This window comes from Anser cygnoides, chromosome 1 (genome assembly GCF_040182565.1).
Source record: "Anser cygnoides isolate HZ-2024a breed goose chromosome 1, Taihu_goose_T2T_genome, whole genome shotgun sequence".
In the NCBI taxonomy this organism is placed as follows: domain Eukaryota; kingdom Metazoa; phylum Chordata; class Aves; order Anseriformes; family Anatidae; genus Anser; species Anser cygnoides.
Genome location: NC_089873.1, coordinates 61,085,673 through 61,109,393, shown reverse-complemented (window position 1 = coordinate 61,109,393; position 23,721 = coordinate 61,085,673). Strand labels below are relative to the sequence as shown.

The window sequence follows — 23,721 nt, the reverse complement described above, 5'->3', positions numbered from 1 at the left end:
CTTTACAGGTTTTTAGCTCCTGGAGGCCAAATGCATCTCATCTGTTCTGTGCACATTTGCAGCATTCCACTTTTTACTGCAGCACAGAGATGCAGAGATAAAGATAACACCAATGATTAAAGTAAAATCTGCCATGGAGCATGTCCTAAATAAGAAATAATAATAACTCTCTCCTGACAGTACTGGAAGGATAAGGTTAAAAAATTCCTAGCTCAGTTACCCGCATAAAGATAGTATAATTATTCAGCTGTTTGCACAGCTACTTCTCCGCAACTTAGAAAACTGAGTGATATCTTGTGACTGGCATCAGATGGGAAACCTAGAGCGCCTGCATGTGATGAAAGGTGCTGAAAAGACAGTCCTGGAAAATGAAGTCCTGTCTCATGCACAGCAGATGATCAGCAGTGGCAGCTGTCCTGTGCCGCACTGCTTACTTGGGAGAGCTAATTCTCTGAGGAGCAAACTCCTCACCACAGTCTTTATAGCCTCATCTATGCCTCTGCAGAGTCAGTCAAAGAGCCATCAGTTTCTGCCACTTAGATGACAATGGTTCTGGGATGTTTTGAAAACACGATCAGAGCTGATCAACCCTCATGTAAATGTGTTTACTCTTAATGAGCATTTATAACACAAAGTTTAAGTGTTTTCAGGACCTTTTTATAGAAAATACCATGTATTGAAGGTGTCATTTAATGCTCTTTACAGATACTTTGATCACATAGAAAGAGAAAAGGCCATTTTAAACTACCTTCCTTTCAAGCCCTTCTTATTGTCTTTGCTTTAAATAGCTATCTGACTTAAAGGGGATCATCACCATAGAACGTCTAAAATAGCCTTTGAATAGTGCTGTGAAATAGAAAAAACTATTATTTGCTCTTAGAGATGAGAAACCATGGCACAGGGAGATTATGACAGTTCTCCAGGGTCACAGAGCAAATGTATGGTGTGATAGGGAACACCAACTAGATCTGCAGGCTCCCCAGCTAGTATGTTGCCATCCTCATTATCTTTCCACCCAGATGAGACGACCTGGGTGCTAGGATCCAACCATAACTCCTGGGACCCTACAGCACTTCTCTGTCTCTTTTTCTCATCACCAGAGAGAAGAGCAGAGCTGCTGCTCACCTGGTGGGTGCATGCTTCTGCTCCTCCTCTTCATCGGTGTCGCTGCTGATAGTGATGACACTCACTGCGGGGCTAGGGGTGTCGGGAATGATTATCGTCTGCCGCTGCCGCTCCCGCGTGGTGCTGGTGGCCACGTCGCCCCAGCCGCAGGTGACGGAGGTGCTGCAGGCAGGGCTGTTGTGCACCATGGCACAGCGAGGAGGCGTGTTTTCCTTCACTCGTTTCGACCGCTGAGGCGAGCTGATGGACTGAGAGGATGAAACTTCGTAGGTGGATGCATTTCTGGAAATGGGAAAGGCCGTTAGTTGGTTAAATCTCAGCTTGCTCAGTTGCCTGTTTCCACAGCTTTTGATTCCTGGCCTCTCATTCTCTCACATTGATTTACGGAGTCTGGGAAAACTGCAAAATTGGCATGGTCGCCTCTTCAAAGGTCAGAGTGCCTCACATGACTTATTCTTATAACTGGCTGAAAAGTACCTTCTTTTAGTAAAAAACTCAATTTTGTGTTCCCCATAAATTTCCAAATGAGAAATGCTGCCTCCCAGGAGTCCCTGGCTACAGCTTGTGCTGGGAAGTAGAGGCTGCTCACACAGCCCAGACGTACAAAACACAGGCAGGCATAGAACGCCTGTCACAGCAGGAAAAAGTACACAAATGATAGATAATTCCTTTCTCCCGTGCCTGATGAACTGCAAGGATGCATTGTGACCAGGTATTTGTTTCTGGCCAGAAAAAGCTAGAGATAAAATTAGAATTTATTGTGGAAAACAACAATCATTTATCAGGAAAACTGATTTTCTTAGCTGAAAATTTAATTTTCCATTTAAGATTTTTTTTCAGCAAACGTTTCCTGCCCAGTGCTTCATCCTCTGAAGTAGTGGAGTCCCATGGATTAGAGTACCCAGATGGGAAGGCAGACACTCAGTTTCATTTCATTCCCATGTGAGGCAGCAGATACGGCACATACAAATCAGAAAAAAAAAAGAACAACCTTTTCATTAACACAGTAAAAAAAAACCTCAAGCCCTGTTTTTTTCCCATTCATCCTACTTCAGCATCCCTGCCTGAAAGTTGTAAAGGACCCACCTGGGTAAGAGATCTAAGCACAGAATCTGTCCACCAAACAGTGCAGCATAGGTTTGCAGATGTATTTACCAAAGCCCACTGACTAAAGCTCATTCCACTAATTTCCCACAGTTTCTTTCTTCCTTTTTTTGCCTTTTTTTTTAGACTTGTATTTATTCTGCTCATTGCAGAGCATTTGCAGATTCAAAAAAAAAAAAAAAGGAAAAAAAAAAAAAAAAAACAAAATCAAAAAAACAAAGTTCTTGTTTTGTTCTACAGTCAGGTCTGGGTTGCATTTTCAGTGTGGCCTGAAAGCTAACAAAAGGAATAGGTAGCATCTATCACAAGGAAGTCATTATGGACATATCGCACTACACCAACTTACACAGGGTCTTTTGCATAACAAATGACTGCACAGTAGCATTTGCAGTGCCTTCTGAATACCAATGAGCAGCGAGGAGCACCCTCCGCTCCAAAGGAGCACGTTCCTCATTTGGCTACAAAAGCTCCACAATTAATAAAAACGTACAGCCGTAGAAGTCCACTGCTCCGTAAGTGTCCGACTCCGCCTGGACACAGGCACCCTGCCCCGGCAGAGGGAAGGAAGAGGGGAGGCCCTGCACAGGCACGTTTGTTGCAACAGGCGCGTTCTTTTACTGGCTTGCTGGGGCTGTAGCTGCTTCTGCTCTACATTACGAATGGACTAAGACAGCTGGAGCCCACCCAAAGTAAATGCAACATTAGAGAGCAGATAAATGAGAAGGATTTAAATAGTGGCCTCTTAACTAGAGTCAAATTGGTTGTGAACTCCAAGCTCTTCTGGCCCCAGTCCAGTCACCCAGGAAAACCACAAGCTCCTGTTTTTGCCACTGCATGAGTTGTGACCCATTTTGGTTCTCTCCCCTGCACTGTTTCTTTTTTGCTTTTTTTGAAAACAGGAATCTAGCTCAGTAGAGGTGCTAGTTTCACAGCCCAGAAGACTTTCCCCTGAACAGTTGCACGTAACTCTTAAACGGCCTTGTCCTCTAAGCAAGACCACATGGCTGTGATAGGCACTGCAGTCATCCCACCATTTTAGTTGTGCCACATAATGTAACATGAATGAACACCCACCCTCCTTCTTGCAGAGCCAAACGCTCCTACCTACAATTGAGAGACCCCAGCATCAAAGGACCGCCCCTGCATGAGACGCCCTTATAAAATGATCTCTGTTTTATCACGGAACCATCTAGGTTGGAAGAGACCTCCAAGATCACCGAGTCCAACCTCTGACCTAACACTAACAAGTCCTCCACTAAACCATATCACTAAGCTCAACATCTAAACGTCTTTTCAAGACCTCCAGGGATGGTGACTCAACCACTTCCCTGGGCAGCCCAGTCCAATTCCTAACAACCCTTTCAGTAAAGAAGTTTTTCCTAATATCCAGCCTAAACCTCCCCTGGCACAACTTTAGCCCATTCCCCTTCGTCCTGTCACCAACCCCCACCTTGCTACAGCCTCCTCTAAGGTACCTGTAGAGAGCGATAAGGTCGCCCTTGAGCCTCCTCTTCTCTCTTGTGGTGCCATGATTAGAAAATGGCCACTGTGGGTGCCCACTGCTGCAATGTGCTGTTGTTGGTAGGGACCAGCCAGCTAAGGAGCTAGAGAGCTTGAAGGCAGCCTACAGCTACCCCAGTCCTCTGCTCTATAGGGTATCAAACTCAGAAGATAGATTACAATCCAATTGTTTTTGAAAGGGCAGATCGTAGGTGCAGACATTAGGTACGTGTTCCTGGAGTTGCAGTCCCCTGCAAGCACACTGCCCCATGGACTGGTCGTCACAAAAATAACTTGTGGGCAGTGGAACGAGCTGTATTTTGCCTCATAGGCACCAGTACACACCACCCCTGTTAGCACGCCTGCCTTTTGGGGCTGTAACCAGAACCAGGTGGGCAGAGCCTCCCTCCTTCTGCCCCCTGAGGACCAGCCTCCCTCCCGCTGCCCACCCAGGGCACGCTCACCGTGGCGCCGACTGGTGCTGCTTACTCTTCCTGGCGGAGGTGGCGGCGGCGGCGGGCGGCTGGCGCATGACGTGAGCGACACCCACGTTGACGGGCTGGGCTGCGGGGAGAGTCACATGGCTAGCTAACAGCGCGGGCTGCTGCATGATGGGGTTATAATGGCTGCCGTGAGCGTGGGTGTTTCTGCAAAGGGGGGAGACAGGGACATGTTTAAAATGCGACCGGCGGCTCTTCAGCAGGCTCTCTCGCAGGCTCCCACCGCCTTCACCGAGGCCCCGCCTTGGCTCTCTCCAGTCCCAAGGGTTTTCCCCAGAAAGGAGAGTTTCCCCCTAAGGAAGTGCCATGGCACAGCACTGGGCTGCGAGGATGGAGGACAGAGAAGCTGTCCGCAGCTCTGACTGGGGAGGTCACAAATTGCTGTATGGTTGTGGAGTGCTGGGGGCACAGACTGAAGCCCCCATCCCTTCCCCTCCTGCTCCACAGCCTCACAAGGCCACGGCCAGTGGTGTTCTCCAGCACTGGTGACTGCTGCACAGAGCCCTGAGGTCTGACTGAGGTGTCCAAGCAAAACCAAGCAGACCCAGGGCAGGTTACTCCATATACAGCTTTTCACAGAGGCCATGAGGAGTAGGAGAAGGCTGGAGAGGATGGCAGGGCTGGGAGCAGGCTGTTTAGCTTTCTGCTAGAGCAGCCTGGGAGAGAGTTTGGTCCTATAGCGCACTCTTGTTGTCCACACAGGATACCTGAGAGTGCTCGATGACAGCAAATAAGCTGCTGAATCTGCACTGTCAGAGACAACCCTCACGCCCTCAATACCAGCTCTTAAACAGCCGCTACCAGAAGCTGGCCCAGTCTGGAGGCCACCGCTCACACACACGCACACGCTGGCTGTCTCACGGGCACGTACGCACGTCCTCCACGTGCCTCCGGTTTACCTCCAGTCTGCCAGCGGCTGGGTGCCTGCCATGGAGTCCGGGATGACGGTCGCGTGCTGGACAGAAGTGTGGGTGGCCACCCCGGTCAGCTGCTGCCAGGCGGGGGGGAGCAGGATCTGCTGCGTGCCGCTGGGCCATGCTTGCTGTTGGCCAGAGGAAAAAGTATTTCTTAACAAGATTCGCCATACGCTGCACGTAAGTGATCATCCATACCCAGCTGGGGCTCTCCGCAATAATCATGATCATAATACCTAGCTCTTAGTGCTTTTCAGTCATAGATCAAGAATACTTTTAGGAAACGTGACAAAACAGTAAAGTTATCAATACAGAGAGCACGAGAGACAGAAAATTCCCCTGCCTTCCAAAGCAGCAGCTGTGTTTCAGGGTAAACTAGGAATGGGAGGGACTGAAACTGCATTTCAACTCAAACATCCAGCACATTAGCACCTTTTAATTTGACGGTTCGGATCAGCTGGGCACTACAGTCTCATCAAATGCCACTTTCACCTCCTGCTCCATCCAATTTCCCTTTTCACCCTGACAGACCCTAAAGGACTTCAGGAACCTAAAGCAGCTAAAAACAAGAAAACTTTCAGGGATCAGAGAATAAGGGGTTGCAAGGCTTGGAGGCTGCTAGGAGGAAAAGAAGAGGAATTTGGGAGTACTGAAAGGGGGGGCATATCGGTCACCAAGCACTCCACAGAAGGGACATCTTGCTGCATGGGCTAAGGCGCCCAGTCACCTGGTGCAGCTGACCAGGACCCCTGGCCAAAGGAGAGTGGAGCTGTGCACAGCTACCATGTCACATGCCTGTCCTCTCCATGCACTCTCTGGCTTTTTCTTAGCAGGTGCCCTCCTTGCAGGGTGGAGATCTCTGCCCTGAGAGGTGAGCCATCGCTCTGCTATGCCATCATCCCTCTTGTCATCCCGCTCCAGTGACTCCACACGCGAGTCGAGTTGTTTTTTGGCTCGGTCACATTCCAGTTCCTTCAGAGCGAAACTGTCTTTGCTGTGTGCTGCCAGGGCTGGGAAACGCAGGGGCACTGGCTACAACCCTCCTTAGGCCCATGTTGTATAACCTCCTGAGGAGGCCAAATTTTAATGAGGGGAGTCTTTGTCCAGGCATGCATGCATTTGTCCTCATCTCCATCCTCACAAGAATCCTGTAACTTATCCTCCTAATCCCCCTCTGCCACCCTCTGTAAAAAAAAAAAAAACAAAAAAAAAAACAAATAAAACCAAAAAAACTTTTCCCAGTTCTGCTCCAAAGTTTGACCATCTTGTAATTATCCGTGTTGCTAAGTTAGACAAAAAGGCTGCTGTGATGAGGCTTCTCTGCAACACCTAAAAAGAAAGGACTGTTGCAGGGCTCCTGAGCGCTCCGCAGCTCAGACACTACAGCCACAGACTGACAGACTGGTGCTGGTCAGAGCAAGTAGGAGGAAATGGCAGAGAGGCAAAAGATCAGGAAGAAAAAAAGCTTTTTTTTTTTTTTTAATCCAGCTTTGATTTAAAAATAGAGACTCAGCTACTGTTGTGCTCAGTCCCAAGGGGCTACCTGGTCTTACCTGCAGAGAAAAGTGCTTCCTCCCTTTTCAGGAAGAGAACTGAACATATCTAAACTCCTTTCCCTCCTGCAGCGCATAGATTTAGATTCAGTGTCAGGGTCCAGGCACAAATTCCTCACTTATTAGGTAAGGACCACTGAATCATTTAATCTGCAGATAAGACTTGTCTAGGCTGATCCACCAGCACAGCGCGCGGTGCTTACACACGGGAGGCTTGTGCCTGCAGCCTCAATCTGTTCCCAGTTACTGCATTATTGTGAAATTGTGCTGCCGTGGCGGAGTGCAGCACTGGCCCCTGCTCTCCGGAGGTGGTACGTCCCCTGGTGCGACTGAGCTCCCGCTCCTGGTGTAAACAAGAACAACTAATGGAATAAACGTGTTTGTTCTGAAAGCTGGTGGCAGGACCTCCATGGGAAGAAGCATCGCTGGGAAGGAGTTAAAACGCGAGAAACTCAAGAATTCAGGGCACTATTCAAGGACAGGGGACAGTTCTGGGTCACGTCATGGAAGCCTGCCAAAAAAATTGTATGGCTTTGTCCCTTTTGAGATCTGAAGCTGCAGAGAAGTACTAGTAAAGACAGGATCAGTCCTCTTTCACTAGTCTGTGCATACAGTATTTGGACAACCTTGCTTGGGAGGCTGGAAACAAACCCAGAGAAGTAACAAGTTACTTAAGGTACTTTCACCACTGGCTCAGCACCTTGCAGCCTGCTTGCTTTGTCTAACTCCACATCACAGGCTGCACACATGCAGCTGCCAGAGACAGTGCTCAAGATCCATCACCGCCTCTGCCGTGGGTCCATCCAGCTGCTGGAACTCCTTCCCCTGCCCTGCCTCCGGGACTGCCAGCCTCACACAAAACACACAGGGAGCGCTGGATGCCAGCTGCACTGGGATGTGGCAAGGCTTTGCCAGCCGCAGCCATCGTGATGTGGGCGAGCAGAGCAACCCACGTCGCATGCTGGCTGGTGGGCAGCAGAGGAGGGCCTGATGGCACCGCACAGTGCTAGGGCACAAGGAGCGTGTGGAAGGACAGAAGTGGGCTCTGGAGGCAACAGGCTCTTTGCTGGGGACTGTCCCTCTAGTAGATGGAGCAAATGCACAGTCCGGGCTGAACAGCGTTAGATAAGCAGCTGTGCATGAGAGGAATAGCTCTCAGCTGAGAGAGAGACGCACAGCCATCCAGAGATCAGATGTGACTACAATGCATTACAAAGGAGCTGTGTTTTTCCATTCGGGAAACTGGAATTGGGTACAGATTTGTTTATCAGCCCAGCTGCTCAGCCCAAACCGAGCGAGGCCTGTGGACACCAGATGCCACCAGCATCAATCAGAGTGCCTTGCCATCAGAGCAGAAGCTAGTGTTTCTCATCGCATGAGACAGACAGATATATCAACAGACAGACTGCCTCTCTTCTAGTAAATGAAAAATAAAATCTATGCGAGTGACGAGCATTTCTCAGAAACAGCTTAAATTCCATTGTCTAAGTGACAGTGCATAAAATGTCAATATAAAGTACCAGAGGGCAGCCCAAGCAACCAGAGTTGCTGTAACTGGGGCAGGGCAGCGATCCATAGCAAAGCTTCTCCCGAGCTTCTCCCAGACTGAGCGGTGACCCAAACAAGGCCACCTTGAGGAGAAAAAGGAACTGCAGGGCACAAGATCTTTCAGGATCCTGCTGTCTTCACTGTGCTTCAGATCTGACCCTCCTCTCTGTAACCATGCGCACCAACGCCACGACAGGCCAGACTCTTGCAGCCCTCAGGTCAACTGCCTCTTAGGCCCTCCTTTCCCACCAAACAAGAGAGATGGTCCATGTAGGCTGTTATGACAGGCTTCAACCGAGGTAGATTCAATGTTTCAGCAGCCTTATGTCAAACAGACAGCCCTCTGACAAAGACTCTTTTCTTGGGAGCAGGCAGGGCATGTCAGCTAACGGAAATTATGGAGGCTGCAAGTTGGGTTCTGATCTGTCTTCACCAGGTAAGTGCAGTTGGTGGCTGGTGAATAATCACAATTCCAAGTCTTATCCTGGCAACCCAGCACATGGACATAAACCTTGAAATCTGCTGGTACCTGACTGCATATGCTGGCATTAATGACAGCATGGCAGATGAACTAATCCTGAGGCACGCATTTTGACTTGTAGGTCATCTTTTCCAGGCCACACAACTTAATGCTAAATACAAGTTGTTTTTATTTGTTTGTTTGTTTGTTTTCTCCCAGAAACACTTATTATTCTGCCTGATATTGGCAGAACTACCATGGCACCAACTGAAAAGCAGTAAGGCCAGATGCGCTGAAGGCAGCACAAGAAGCGATAAACTACTCTTCTGTTTTGAGGAGCTTGGGTTTCTTTTGAGAAAGTGTACATGAACAGTGATACCTATTCCCATTTGGGTGTCTTCCTGGGAAGAACCATGCTTTTTCTGTGAGGGCAGTTTGGGGAATTGTGCCAACAGGTGCTGATGACAAGGTGAGCTCCTTGGCTGTCAGGCCCTTGCCTCTGCACACTACGTCTCTCTCATAACTTAAAAATACAGGCACAATTCATAAAAGGCTGAAAAATTAAAGCATGGGAGATGTTTTTCAGTGGCATACAATTCACCAGCACAACTCCTGGCCACAAACTGCCACTGAGACTACAAGTTCGGGATGAAGGAAGGTTCCTACTGATTCTTCCTCAGTAGAGGCCTGACATGGCTTTCTCTGAGGTTTCCACTGATTTCAGTGGAGAAGCAGAAGTAAAGACAGTCTTTCCACAGACTTTTGCAACTGTGATGCAGCTTTTGAGCGGAACAATGAATTGGGTGAGGTTTGGACATAACAGTTAAAGCTGAAGGCTCTTTATGGCTGCACAAGTCTCCAAACTGCATCATGGAAGACCCTCAGAAAAAGCTACTCTCCTCATCTTCCAAGAGCTCTGTAACACAAAAGATACCTGCTCTGCTTGGTGTCTTCAGAGCTCATTACCTGTGCGAGAAGTCCTGGCTGGATCTGCAGAGGCTGGGCCCCAGGAGCCTGAGTGACAATGGGAACGGCGTTCTCCATCCGAACTGAATACCCAGCATGCTTCGAAGGGGAGGCTTGTAACCCTGTTGCATGAGCACAGAAAGTACAGCATTAGCCATCAACAGCATTGCTAGGAGTGGGAGTCTGGTTTTCAGAGGCGCCTAAAGGCACCCACTGATGTCCATTTATATCACAGTACATAGTCCCTCTGAAAAATTGGTCTCTAGAGTCCCACATATTCCACCCCAGTCCAAAAATATCCATCAGATGCTAATAAACATGGTACATGCATGAAGGTACAGAAAAGACATTTTCAAAGATGTTAAGGGATTAATGTATTTCATATTTTTAGTTTATCTCAAATCCAGGCGAAACAACTGAATATGATGAGAACAAGGAGAAAAGGTAGAGAGGGGATGGAGTGGTTTCTCTTACCTGATGTTTCTCTGGTTTGACAACAGAAAATGGTCATTGTCAGCCAAAAATCATTGCTATGTGAGAATGTTCTCTTGTGACCAAAGTGGGACAGTGGGATGGGAATCCAGGACTGTGCACTAACTCAGTCTTGTCTGGGATGAGTGGTTTTATCTTACACAGCTTCCCAGGAGTTATCTTGAGAAGGCTCTTATTTGGCTGTGTTTGACCTAGTGCAACTCAAAATCCAACCGTTGCTGGCTTAGCTGTGCATTAGCCTAACTGAGCTGGGGAAAGCTCCCCACTCCATCACCTTAGTGCATAGTACAGCCCATGCTACCTCCTCTCTTTTAGAGCTTTCTCAAGACAGCAAGCTGAAGATGTTAGCTTACATGTTCTGGCAATACGTTTCTGAAGTCAAACCCCTGAGATGCATTTTAACTATGTAGAAGAGGTCTAACTAAACTCCCCCAGTTCAAAAGAGCTTTGATAATCTTGCAGAACATTTAACAAGTGCCTAGAGACAGATGTACTGAGAGGCTTGGAAAAATGAATCGCAAAATTTGCACCAGCTGAACTGAGGTCTATTTAGACCACATCCTACAGATAGCCAGCTAGTTTTACGAAATTACTACAGCGTGTAGTCAAGAGAAGGACAAGTGGCTACGACTGGTCATCAACCAATTTGTCTGATGGCGAGGGGTCTGTACACTGGGAGTACAGAGGCATGAAACATCAGTTCGTTGACACTAGCTAGTACTCTTAGTGAACATGCTAGTACTCCTAAATCAAAGCAGTGACTCATCTACAGAATTGCTCCTGTACAGTTATTGGAGTCACTACCCCTGCATGTGTCTAGTCCAGACAGGAACATCTGGTATGCAAACCAAGATCTTCAGTCTGAGAGTGGACAGCAGTACCTTGCACTGGTATACACAGGCAGAGCTGTGTGCAGCAGGGAAGTGTCTGTCTTGGGGGCAAGCCCTCCTCCCTACCAGCACCATGCTCTGCACTGCATTAACTTCCTGCGTTTCCCTTTTAACATCTGAATTAATGAGAAATGATGAAGCAGTTATTTATGTCCTAATTAATTGTTATTGTGGGGAAAACTTTTCAAGTTCACCAAGGTAAGGCAGAAGATCCTCAAAATTTCTGTTCAGGGCAAAGGATGACAAATATTACAAGTTCTCCCTCACTCCCTACCCCTCCCACTGGAGATACCAGTGCCTGCCCCATTGTTTTAGACCAGCCATCTCCAACCCATGAGGTGAAGGCAACATACTGCTTGCGAAATCCTCTGCTGTTGCAGACATTTCACCCCGTTGACATCCAGGTAACCTGCAACAACCTCAGTGCTCATTTTTTCTTCCATATGAACTGCACTAAGGAAGCTCGTTTCAAACAAGAGCTAAATAAACGAGCAGTGGGGACAGGGCAGGGGGTGGCCAAGAGCTGGTGAAGCTGTTGCTTACCTTGGAAGCCTGGTGGGCAGACGATGAGAGCTTGCTGGAAGGGGTCAGGCCGGGCACAGATCTGCGCTGTTCCTGTCTGCAGGGGCATGCTCCGCTGGGCCACCGCAGCCATGGACGCCGCTGAGGGCTGGTAGAGTGCAGATTGGTAATTTAGTATGGAGACTTCGGGGTTGGCTAAGGAAATAGTGGCACTGGAGGAGGTGGGAGCCAGGTTGGTGGTCTAAAGGAATGACGGGAATTAAACAAAAACAAACAAAAAAATGAGGGAGATGGGAAAAAGCAAAATCCAAAACTAAAATAAGAAAGTAAAATAGTGTAAGATAAAGTAAAAAAAAAATCTAAATAAAAAAACAGCAAACTGAAAACAAACAAAGGGTAGAGCAGGACACTGAGGAGTGCAGAGGTGAGGGCAGCAAGGGGGAAAGGAGCATGATTTACCTGAATAATAGCAGCTGTACCACGCCATGGGACCCATGGCTATACAGCGCTGTTGTGGACTGCTCAGAGACATAGCATGTTCTCCAAAGCAGAGCTGTAGCCCCAGCCAGCCCCCAACTGGCTCTGATTTGCAGCATGAAGAAGATGAGTTCAGAAAATGCTACTACCCTCAAATCACGTTGTTCTCTCATCATGCACACTGTTCAACAAGAAGCTCACACTGCTGAAGTAAAAGAAACTCGGCACCTCCGTACCCTGTAAAGCCTCACCCTAAGAGGCGGATTACAGCCTTTCCTCTACCTTGTATCTAAGCTGGTACATGCCCCTCAAGTTATGTTTGAATCTGGAGGAATCAGAAGTATAACATTAGATAGCAATAATACTTTCAAAGTCCAAATTTTGCTTGGCTTGACTTTAAAACCTCTCAGAGCAGAAATTCCAGCAGGGGATGTTGCACAGTCACAAAAATCAGCACAATGTTCTGCAAAACATTTAGAAATCTTATGGTGACTTGTGTGTTATTTGGACTGAGTCTGCAGCAGTTGCAGACAAACAACCCCTAAACAGCTTTGCCACTGCTCTATAAAAACATGCCCTTAGCATTCAGGTCCATGCAAATAGGATCTACCACAACAGAGCCCATCTTTCTCCTCCCTGCTACCCCTCCCATCCAAACACAGCAGCACCACTGCTGGCGACGGGTCAGACAACACTTATCTTGTAGTGAATGTATGAAGAAGACCGAGATGAAGCCTTGATCCCGGTTGTAGGAGGCAGCAGGCCCAGCACTATGCACTGCCCTGTTTGCCACTGGGCTGGGCAGGGGTACCCGTGCTGCACAGCCACAAGAGACGCTATGGTGAAACATTTCTTCTTCCTCCTCCTTCCCGCTCTGTGCAGAGGCAGAGAAGTGCGATCTGTTCCCCTGTGCAACACGCCCAGCAGCAACCACAACAGCTCCCACACTGCTGATCTGGGGAGTCACAACTGGAAGGAGGCAAAACCCAGAGATTTTGCAGAGACAAGGATCACTGGGGAGCCAAGATGACTGGTGTGTTGAAGAGGATGGTAAAAGGTTTGGAGCTTGTTCAAATCAGAACGCCCTTCCTGGAAACATTTTTACTACTTCTTCCAGGAACACTGGAGATACCAGTTCTGCTCACAAAGCACATCCCGTATGAAAATTGAGATTACCACAGACCTCCCCAGCTCACAACCGATCTGAACATCAAGTGAGCTGTGAGGAAATGAAAGCAAGTCTGCATTTCCTACTAGCAACTGTGGTACAAATGGTGTCTCTGCCCTGCAGCTGGGGCCTAGCAGAGCATGTAGCATGAATTTCTGTAGTCAGCATCTCAGAAACAGTCAAGAATGGGAACTAGTGTTTGTAACTAATACTCTTTCACACTGAACCATGACCTATCTCTGTGTGCATCTGCTTAATGAATTGCTCCAAAAGACCTTCTGTGATCACATGCATCGAGAACTGAGTCATGAAGTCTGGCTTTCTGAGCGACACAGGAACACCCTGAACATCCACACAGAATCCTTTAGTTCCTTTGCTTTTGAAATGCCAAGCACCATTTCCGCAATACCACCTGCAATCTCTAGAGCGAATCTCAAGCAGCCTGTTCCAGAAGGGCTTAAAGGATAGCTGCTATTTCGTCAGTCTCCTAGAGTGCTGTCCCTGGAGAGTTTCCTTTTGCTGTTGTAATACAGCCCCACAGTAAACAACTTAGCTTGCGAGTCATAGCAGATTTGTCAGCACGGCACTGCCCAACACTGGGGTATGTACAACTAATGCAGGAGTCCAAAGTGTGATTACAAAGCCAGAGCCCACCAGTGTGGTTTGCAGTGTGTTCTCTAACACAGTGCCCGTGTCTGCTGTGGCACCTGGAGTGAAACCAATGAGAGAGAAGAATAAACATTACTCCTAAAATCTTCTTTCCTGTTGAGCTGTTACAGTGCCCTGTCTGTTATAGAAGGGTTTAAATTCTTTTTGCCTAATGCCAATTTGAAGGAGTGCTGTAAGATCACAAATACTTCTGCCTGATCCACTGAGTGCAGTCCTGCCCGCTTGCTGCATTAAGGAACTAATGAGCTTTTCCCCATAGCAACTTCCCAGGTAAGCAGGATTTATCACCCCCAACAACAACGTAAACAATGAAGGCAACGTTTCACAATCACACGAAAGGTCATGAAAGTAATGCTTGCCTGAAGAAAAGAATGAGGAAGAGCTGAGGAAGGACAGTAGAAAAGTATCAGCTTTTTGTGTGGAGAATGAGATGCTGCCTTTGCGTTTCATCTTTTAGGCCCCAACTACGTAAGCGTTTCAAGCACTGGCTGCTGCTGACCAATGTTCTTACCTGGTTGTGCACTGTGTTCAGCTGGTTGTTAAAAGTCATGGTCAAGTTGGTGGATGTGCTCGGGGCTACGTGGGTGATGAATGGCGTCTTGCTCTGGTTCACGGTGTCATACATATTCACCCGCCGCTTGCAGATCTCCATATTCTGGAAGCAGGACTTGACACTGTGCGAGGAAAGGGGAGATAAGGAGAAGAGAGAAAATCAACCAACCAACCAACCAACAAGCGGAGGCAACAGCTCACTACAGCAGCCCTGCATTTGCTGTTTTGTGCAGGTTTCTTAACCAGTGAGAGTCAGACTAACCCTCCCTGCACTGAAGAGGGCCAAATGGGTGTCAGGATGAGAGCGGCTGCTTGGGGACTCCTGACTGCCCCCATGGGACAGAGCATAAGACACAGAAAGCAAGCAAATCTGTCAGTCTTCGGACATCAGGAGGAAAAAAATATAACAGCTAGTTTGGAAGAGTGAAAGAGACTGAAGCAAGCAAGCGAGACACTGCCTTTATTCTGATCTGATTGAGCCTGAGAGAAAAAGACAACTAATGCTTCCTGTTCAGGTGTATGCCTAAAGGTATTTTTAGAAGTCTTTAGCAAGGAAGAATTTTACTGTTCTTGGTCATTGAGACCCCTGAAAAGTCTTACTCTTTCCTTTTAAAACATAGCTCCTGATGGCTCAGTCCAGACAAGCGGATAAAACATTGCCCCTGTCTGGCTAAACACTTCCGCAGATGCTTATCTTAAAACACACAAGCTGTCCTCTTGCAGTGAATGGGACGATTCATATGCCGAAAGGTTATGCCAAAACCAGATTCATCAATACCCTAAGGGAATCAGGTTCTGAGGTTATCTTGAGCTGAGAATCAGATCTCTTGGGAGAAGGATTACAGCCTCTTCCTCTATACAGACCTCACTTGAAACGTTATTGATAAGGCAACAGAAATTTTGAGAAGCATCATATTTCGTACCCTCAATAAAGCAGATGAAATACTCTCTGCATTGCTAGAGCACTCTAGGTGTCTGGTACATGAAACTGTCAATACTTCTCTTTTATAATTGCCATACCAAGACACACAGGGGTTTAAGAGATAACAATACAGTGGTCTTGAGCAAAACTGTATTTTTAATAAAATCTAATTTTTCTAAGGCCTATGCATGATTTCCACAACTCTTTCACAATAATTGTGTTTATTACAAATGTGTCCTCAGAGTCTGAAATACAACTTAAAAAAATAGAAAGGGTTTTATTCCATTTCCACTATCCCAACCAAGAAAAATATAAAATACAAGCAGTGAAAATCAGCTGTAGCTGTAAAAATTCAGCCATATGCATAACCTCCTTTGTAATGATCTAAGTTGTTAAAGGCAGGGCAAGTAAAGACAACTTCATGTCACGTTCTTCTTAAGGAAAAAAAAAGTCCCATCAAAAGGAACAAACTCATATGATTGCTAGGATTGGTCAGGAAGAAGACCTGGATCTTTTTATCCCTGTCTCATCTCTTACTCACATGATCATCTTTCCCCTCTTACAGGTAATTTCTTGATTACTATATCTGTTCCATAACCACTTCCAGACAAGGGAGACTCGACACTGTGCATAGCTGCTCATTATGTGCACTCTTTTAAAGAACTATGAAATACCTGTAAGTTGCAGAACATTTAGAGAAGTCAAACACTTTTATCAAATGAAGGTAGAAGACTACTCGATTGACTTTTCCCAGTCAAGTATGAATGTAACTTCCCATCCAAAAAGCAGAACGCACTGAGAAGAGTACATTTTCTGTACATGGTAAATTGCATGTTACCAAAAGGTTTTATGTAAAATGGTATAATCTCTACTAATGTGATACTGTACTCTGTGTCTCAAAAAAAAGGAAAAAAAAAGGTTAAAAAAAAAGGCACAGAGCAAAACAGGACAGAAAGTACCCCCAAATTTTTAAGAGCCACACAGTCAAATATGTTTGACAGGGAGCTAAACTCGCTTTCCTGCTTGCTTGGAAGTAAGCAGAACAGCCCCTTATGTGCTGCTCAAACTTACAGCCTCTCTGAAGCGTGCCACAACAGTGATTCCTTCCAGAAGCTACATCTTCCATACATTTTCACTTTCTTTGCTGCCTGATTTACTTTCAAGAGAGATTACAAGTCCCTGCACCTCTAGAGGCTTTGAAGTTTCTATTCTCAAAACCACAGGCAATCACAGACAAAATTTCCATCAACCTGCCACGCTGGTTACAGCTTATTGCTCTCTTTACCAATCACCATTTCCAGCATGGAGGGGCTAGGCAGGGTTATGCACCCGGCTGGCACATTTAATATTCAGAGACCCAATGCTGAATTTTTTATTCAGATAAAATTCTCACTGATATTGGTCCCAATGACATTTTAAGCATTTCTGGGGCTTTGCCTGAGCAGCCATGAGTAAGAACTTCAAAACTGAAGACCTGCCTGTGGTGTTAGCAGAAAGATTTCTAAAGGCAACGTATTATGCCACAAATCTCTCCTTCTTACACAATCAGCTGTTGCAAATGAGAAGACTTTTGTATATGATACTAATGCTGTTAGAAAAGACTGTCATTTTTAATGTTTTTACATGAAACTCACTTTTTCTCTGTTTAGCACAACAAACATCCTGCCTTGTTTTCATTACCTTTATCACTTAGTATTTACTTATAGATAATAACACTCGGAGATGTCTAAGCAGAGTAAATCTGGGTCTACACAGATCATGAGCCCACTATCTTCTGGTACACAGCTGCTCTTGTGATAAATGCAAGAAAAAAGCAGCTACCTCTCCTTCACAGAGAGAAAAATACCTTAAATGAGCTTGAAGTACTGAAGGTACATAAGAGCACAGATATGGGCAGGAGAGCTGATGCACTGTAACTTTTTGCTCTGCAGTATGCGCACAAACATCTTCTAAAGTATTTATGCAGCCCTCATTACTTTTACACCCAAGCTCTTCATGGCCTTTAAGCACCCATGCACCTAGCACCCAAGGAAGCATGGTGCTGTGCCAGTAACTAAAGGGACAGCCTCTAAAACCACTTTGAACTGCAAAGAGCCATAGAGCAGGATGTTCAAAGGTAGGTGTTTTGAATGCTTTGGAAAACTCCCACTGTGCGCCTGCCTTTTGCACCTCAGAAATCTGGCCCTATGTGAATTTCCCAGGTGGAAGACTATGATAGGCTGGGTGCAGGTTTCCTGCATTTTAGGCTGCTACACTCCCTGATACAGCATTAGGAGAAGGGAGAGTCAGGCTTGAAGGCATGATGCTTCTTCACATCTCCATCAGGCAGAGGAGTCCACCTCCATTATACAAATGCTGCAGCTGAGAGCAATGTGTTTAAAGTTTCACAGGTAGGCAACAACAAATCCAAAAACTGAACTTTTTTTCCTGCTGCCTGTTCCCGTAAACCAGACTGCTGCAGAAAAAGCTCTTCCCTTAAATAGCGAACAGCCCCAGATTGACCCCTGCAAGATGGGAAGGTTCTGGGAGGAAGGGTCGGTTCCCACTGCAGATAAGGTTGATTACTGCACTAACAATCAGGGCTATATTACTTGGAGATATACTGATACGTTCAGTACTAATTGCATAATTTCTTCTGCATTTTAATGCAAACATATGTAATTATTGAATATTTACATAATGAATGTAGTACACTCTGCTGTGTTTTAAATGCCAAGCACCTACAACACAATTCTTACAACCTTAGATTTGGCAATCATCTTTTTTTCTTGACCAGAAAAAGATTAAAACTCAGGGTTTCATTTTTTTAAAAAATATCCCTCAGATACATTTGGTTTCAGTAACAACCAATTCTTTACCCCTCAATTCAAAACCCAAGGGAAATGAAAGCCACATACTGTGTGCTGTGAGGGAAATCAAGCAAGTGTGTCATGGTGACAAAAGGATGGTTCAGAGTTTCAATTGGTGTTATTCTCTTATCGGCATCTATCGTCAACATCTTCTTTAACAGATCTATAAACTCCCGTCGGTCCGCCTTTTCCACCAACATATCACTTCCTTCCAAATCTGTTGTCATATTCACCTAAAAGAGAAAGGACAAGGATGAGCACCAAGGGGAAAAAACAGATGGCCAGGTCCTCAGCAAACTGTGTTTACTTCTCATTGGAGCACAAGCCCTCTGAGCCTCTCCATATCTGCAGAAGGAGTTGCTGAAGTCGCATGGCAGGCTCTGGGGTGGCTAGTCACGCTGTCATCTGGCTTGTGCATGTCAGATCTCCAGACAGACTGTTAAGTGTTCAGCTGGCTTGGGTCAATGGCTAATGAAACACTTAGTCACCCTCCACTGAAGATGAACAGCTTCCATGTGGTAGCAGGCAAGCTCTGGCCATCAGTATATTTGTCATATAAAGGACTGTGCTATCAGATATTTTACTATGGGTACTGTGAGCAAAATATATATATATAAAATAAATAAAAATTGACAGTAAGTTTATGGGAAATATTCCACTCGGGTATCATTAAAAAAAACTTTATGTTAATGAAGTCTTTCCTGATTTCATTCCTCAATTTCTGCATGTTTGCTTGTGAATGCTACAATGTCTAGCCTTTGATAGCACCAACTCCAGACATACAGTCACAGGAGTGGTTATGCTGGAATTAACTTTCACAACCACATGGAATTGACGCAGTGAATTAGTATTCCTCATTCCCCAAAACAGTCACACTTCACAGAGCTCTGTTACAGCCAGGGTATTTCCAACGTCACTGTTTTACAAATGGAAATATTAAAGCACAGAGAAGTGAAGTGATTTGCCAGTAGTCACATGGAGGGGCAGCGGAGAGACAAGAGAAAACACAGGACTTTGACACTCAGCCATGTGACTTAGCCATTTTCCAAGGCTGCTTTACTACAGCACATTGAAGACACGTGCCCCTGTGCATGTATTCCCCTCCAAAGCAGTACATAATGAGCTGATTTGGTAGGCAAAATCTTTTTTTTTTTTCCTCAGAAGCTGGCACAAGAATGGGGTACATGCAGAAAACATGTAGTTCCTCTTTCCTGGTGTTGTCCAAAAGCATGCAAAATGGTCTTGCTTGTTACTCACCAATGTTCTTACCTGTGCCATATCATCCAAACAGTTGAAAATATACTTCCTTGCTTCCTTCGACTTAATCCCCGTCTCTGCCTCATGATCATCTGGTGTCTGCTCAAAACAGGAGAAAGGCTTTGACCAGAACTGCCCAGCGATCAGCTACGAATTATGTGCTCCTTCCAGCTCATGCCTCATCCTGCCCTCATTAGAGACCACTACATGTCTCTTGCCTGAGCAGACACCATTTACGCCTTCTCCACTGTGATTACATGACAGATGTCGCATCATTTGGAGATATCTTTCCTCTTTTTCACTTCAGAGGATGCTCCTTTGAAGCAGGACCATCTCCCAAATAAGGTTGGTGTCCCAAAGGTCTTCTACACCCTCCCCCGCTGTGAGGCTCAGCATCTCATCCTTACAGCCAGATGCCCACTGCCTCTCTCCTTAGGGAGCGAATACAGCAAACATGCTGGTACAAGAGATTCAAGGCCCACTTGCATTACAAATGGATATGACTGTCAGAAGTAAAATCCCTTCTGTTTTTTTTTTTTTTCTTCTTTTTTTCCTTTTTTTCCTCAATGCAGTAGATATTAGAGCAAAGTCTGCCCGGGGCATGTTTCATTTAAATTACACATTAATTCATTGAGTACTTCGAGGGAGATTTCCAGGTGAACTCTGGACTTGGATTTCCCACAAAGCGGTGCCAAGCAGGTGAGCTAAGGGCTGCAGACTTCTGTGATGGCAGTTTTACCTCAGGCCATACCCACCCCAGCGTCTGTGGTGCATCACAAAAAGCATACACCTAGGCTCTGAGGTGACCCAGTTGTCTCCCCACTTCCAACCAACAACTGCACGGTAAAAGAAACAAGGGAACGTCTTCCTACCTTCAGCCTCCACAAAGGATACGGTGAGTCTGTATCCCTGTTGAAAAACCTTGTAGTCTTTGTCCCTGCACTTAACAAATACTCTGCTGGTAAGCCCTGTGTCTGTGAGATATAGCGAATCTGTAAGAGAAGGATGAGAGGTCACTGTTCATCCTGTGAAGATCTCTGGAGGTCTTCCTTGAAGGAGGGCAGGAGGCATTTAAAACAATGGAACAAAGAAAGAAAGAGAAAACGTAGTGCACTGTTAGACTTCACCGAAAAATAAAAAAAATTAAACAACCCACACTGAAAGGAATGACAGGAAAGAGAATTCCCGTACGGCATTCCTCCATTTATCATTTACATCTATGGAAACTTACCCTTGCGATATGCTGCCACAGAGTTTGTGGATGAAGGAAAGTCCCTAGGTTTTAGAGGTCAGAGGGGAAGACCAACACAGAGATTTCAGTGGTGAGTTTCAATGATTTGCACCTTTTTATGTCACACTCTCCTCTCCAGGAGGTAATTTCAATAATTTGGTATTTGCACTCTAACTTTCGCTGTTTTTATCCCCAGCTGAGCACACAGCCTTTCCTAGGAGCAGTTTGAAGTTCAAAACAGAAAACTATGAAGTGACTATCTTTGAACTTAGATGAAATATACACTCAAACACATAGACACCCTCACGGTGTGTAAAATACTTCATCTCTATTGCCTACATGACTTCATTTGCTATTTGGGTTACTTCCATGATTATGACCTCGCTGGCATTCAGACAGCTATAAGATGCTACACATGTGTTTTCAGAATCCCAGACTTAAATTTATTTATTCAAAGGAGAAAGGGTATGTGATTACATAATTAAAGACTGATATAACACACGCCTGGGGTGGCACATGAAACCTGAACTTTGGCATTTCCTGACTTCTGAATGTTTCACTCTGCAAAATTACTGCAGACTCTGCAAAATGCATAAAATGTTCATCTACTCTAGAAATTATATGGAAAAATGGAAAATTTTATTGAGAGAAGAGACAGGGAAGAGTAAAAAAAAAAAAAAAACAACAAACAAATAAACACAGAATAGAGGCATAAAAAGCAGCTGTGGTTCCAACAACTTTCAAACACTCATGATCCCGGCCCATTGAGCATGCCTTGCTTGGCTCAGCAGCTCCTTACGTCCGTGGGACCTCGAGCACCTGAGAAGCTGCAGGAGCCTTCCTGCAGCCCAGCACCAGAGCTGCAAGGCAGCACACGCTGCAGTGAGGGGCCAGGCTTAGCCCCTGCCCCTTCCCAGCTCCCCAGGAGCCTTCACGGCACTTCAGCAGAGGAAACTTTGCACTGTGCAGTTAAGCTGGGCAGGTACATATGGTGATTTCTTTTTCAGCTGTGTGTTTTATGACTTTTTGGCAGGGGGTGGGGGGAGGAGAAAGAAATCTGCTCTTCATGCTTGGTATGTGATTTCCAAACGCTTCGAAGTTTTTCAGCTACATCTGATTTCCTTTGGAATCACTAATGGCCCATCTCTTCACTGCGGGATATTTCCCCTGCCAAATACCACTCAGGCTAAAAAATACTGTTTGTGAAAGATGAGTCAAAGAAACATTTTCATATACGAAAAGTTATTTACTTATTACCCTCTTTTTTTTCCTCATTTTTTTCTAAAAGTAAAAAGACCCTTTTCAGGCCACATTTGCAGAAAGCTAAGATCATCTGGAAGAAGACTATCAGAATGGAAATTGTTCTGCAGCCCTGACTCTAGAAGCCGCTGTGCTATCTGTTTTAGGAGTACAAAAGAAGCATAAAAGCCTATAGGGAGAGAACCACGACAGCTTATATTAACTAGAAACCTACACCACTGTGAACGTTCTCTTTCTTGTCATTGCTTTTAATATACACCCTCATAAAAGGGATTATGAAATGCAGTAGAGTTCATGCAGTTTCTTCTAACAAATAAACCTTTATTTAATACTTGCTGTTACAGTAGAGAAAGGGTGCCTGCTCTGTTCAATGATTAGAGACATGTACAGAGCTCTCTAGCCAACGGGAACGTTTACTCTTGATTGAGAATTCACTTAGGCAGTCAGTTCTTAATAGTCAGCATGCTGAATAGCACACTGGCTACCTAGAGTACTCCGGGTGGATAATGAAAAAGTTGACTTAGGAGGGTAAGAATCGCATGCAAATACCTCCTGTTAGCAAAACGGAAAAAGTTGGCATCTGTTCACTGTGAAAAAAGGGGGAAAAAAAGCCACAAACATTTTGGCTCTTATCAATAGCCAGGGCGACATCAATACCAACCTGATCGTACTCTGAAGCTCCTGGGTACAAAGGCCAGCCCAAGAACAGCTCTGCAATGACACATCCCAATGACCACATATCGATTGCTTCACAAAATGGTAAACCAAGGATGATTTCAGGGGCTCTGCAAAGGAATAGATTAGAAAACATTAGCCACCGGAACAGATCCACTCACACTCAAGATGCTGCTTGCTGTCAACAAGTGTTCCTGCTCCTACTGTAGGGCTCCACTGCCTGCTGGCAAAGTACCTGCTAACCAAGCATTAGTTGGTGAATATTTATCTTTGCCTAAGTCCTCTGGCACCATTTAGTCAAGAGACAGCCCTGCTGAGGCCTCATGTTTCACAGCAGCTTTAAAAGGAGAGAGCTGCCATTATTTTCCTTCGACAGGAGGAAAGACGAAGCACCAACAAGGACGTCACACGTTCCAGGCCACTCAGCTAAGATCCCCACTGGAGGCTCTGAGGCCCAGCTTGCTGAGGAACCACGCTGACTCTCTGCCACAAAACATCCTCCATTCACTGAGCTTGGAGGGCTTCACAAGCAGCCAGACATTAAATAATCATTATAGGACTGGTATAAAAGGATTACTGACTTTTTAAACAAATGGATGCAACCATAAAACAGAGATATAACCTAATTAGATCTATTAGATCTAAGTCTGTTCCTCAGGAGGAAGTAGCCAAGAAGCCTTTGCTTTCCAATCTGTCCCAGACACCTGATTAAATTTCCTCTTCTCTTTCAGCTGAAACGGGCAAAAAGTGGCGGCAGTCCCACCACGTAGTTACTGTCTGCTTCAGAGGATGGCCACCGAAACACCTCTGCTCAGCGGGTCTCGGCGTTAGCTAGCCCCACTGAGGAAACCGAGGACGTAAAAGCTTTAGCTCCCTCTCTTTATGATGAGGCCGCAGCAGGCAGAGCGGCCTTCGTGTTGTAGTGGCAGGGACGTCCGCGCTGTCACGGAGAACCCAGCTCAGCCACTGCAGTCTCTTAGCTCAGACTTCCCCAAGTCGCTTTTCTTACTTTCCCCACCTCGGCCCAGATTTCCGCATGCAGTTCAATGCTATAATTCCTGTTTTACACAGGGACCGCCTAAGGCTT

At 45.9% G+C, this 23,721-nt stretch overlaps 1 protein-coding gene across 8 annotated transcripts in view; it reads right to left on the bottom strand.

Annotated features, from left to right (window-relative positions):
- Positions 1–23,721, bottom strand: part of HIPK2 (homeodomain interacting protein kinase 2) — a 135,930-nt gene that overhangs the window by 21,771 nt on the left and 90,438 nt on the right. For 5 of the 8 annotated variants that reach the window (XM_066997849.1, XM_048050937.2, XM_048050868.2 and 2 more), the window contains 10 exons: positions 22,621–22,744; positions 20,341–20,460; positions 19,469–19,567; positions 18,260–18,444; positions 14,400–14,562; positions 11,596–11,815; positions 9,671–9,792; positions 5,129–5,271; positions 4,194–4,376; positions 1,126–1,407 (listed from right to left, as the gene is read on the bottom strand). In XM_066997849.1, coding sequence (XP_066853950.1) covers positions 1,126–1,407; positions 4,194–4,376; positions 5,129–5,271; positions 9,671–9,792; positions 11,596–11,815; positions 14,400–14,562; positions 18,260–18,444; positions 19,469–19,567; positions 20,341–20,460; positions 22,621–22,744 — 1,641 coding nt within the window. The remainder of the gene's footprint in view (positions 1–1,125; positions 1,408–4,193; positions 4,377–5,128; positions 5,272–9,670; positions 9,793–11,595; positions 11,816–14,399; positions 14,563–18,259; positions 18,445–19,468; positions 19,568–20,340; positions 20,461–22,620; positions 22,745–23,721) is intronic. The other 3 variants (XM_048050693.2, XM_048050629.2, XM_048050761.2) reach the window with 3 other exon arrangements.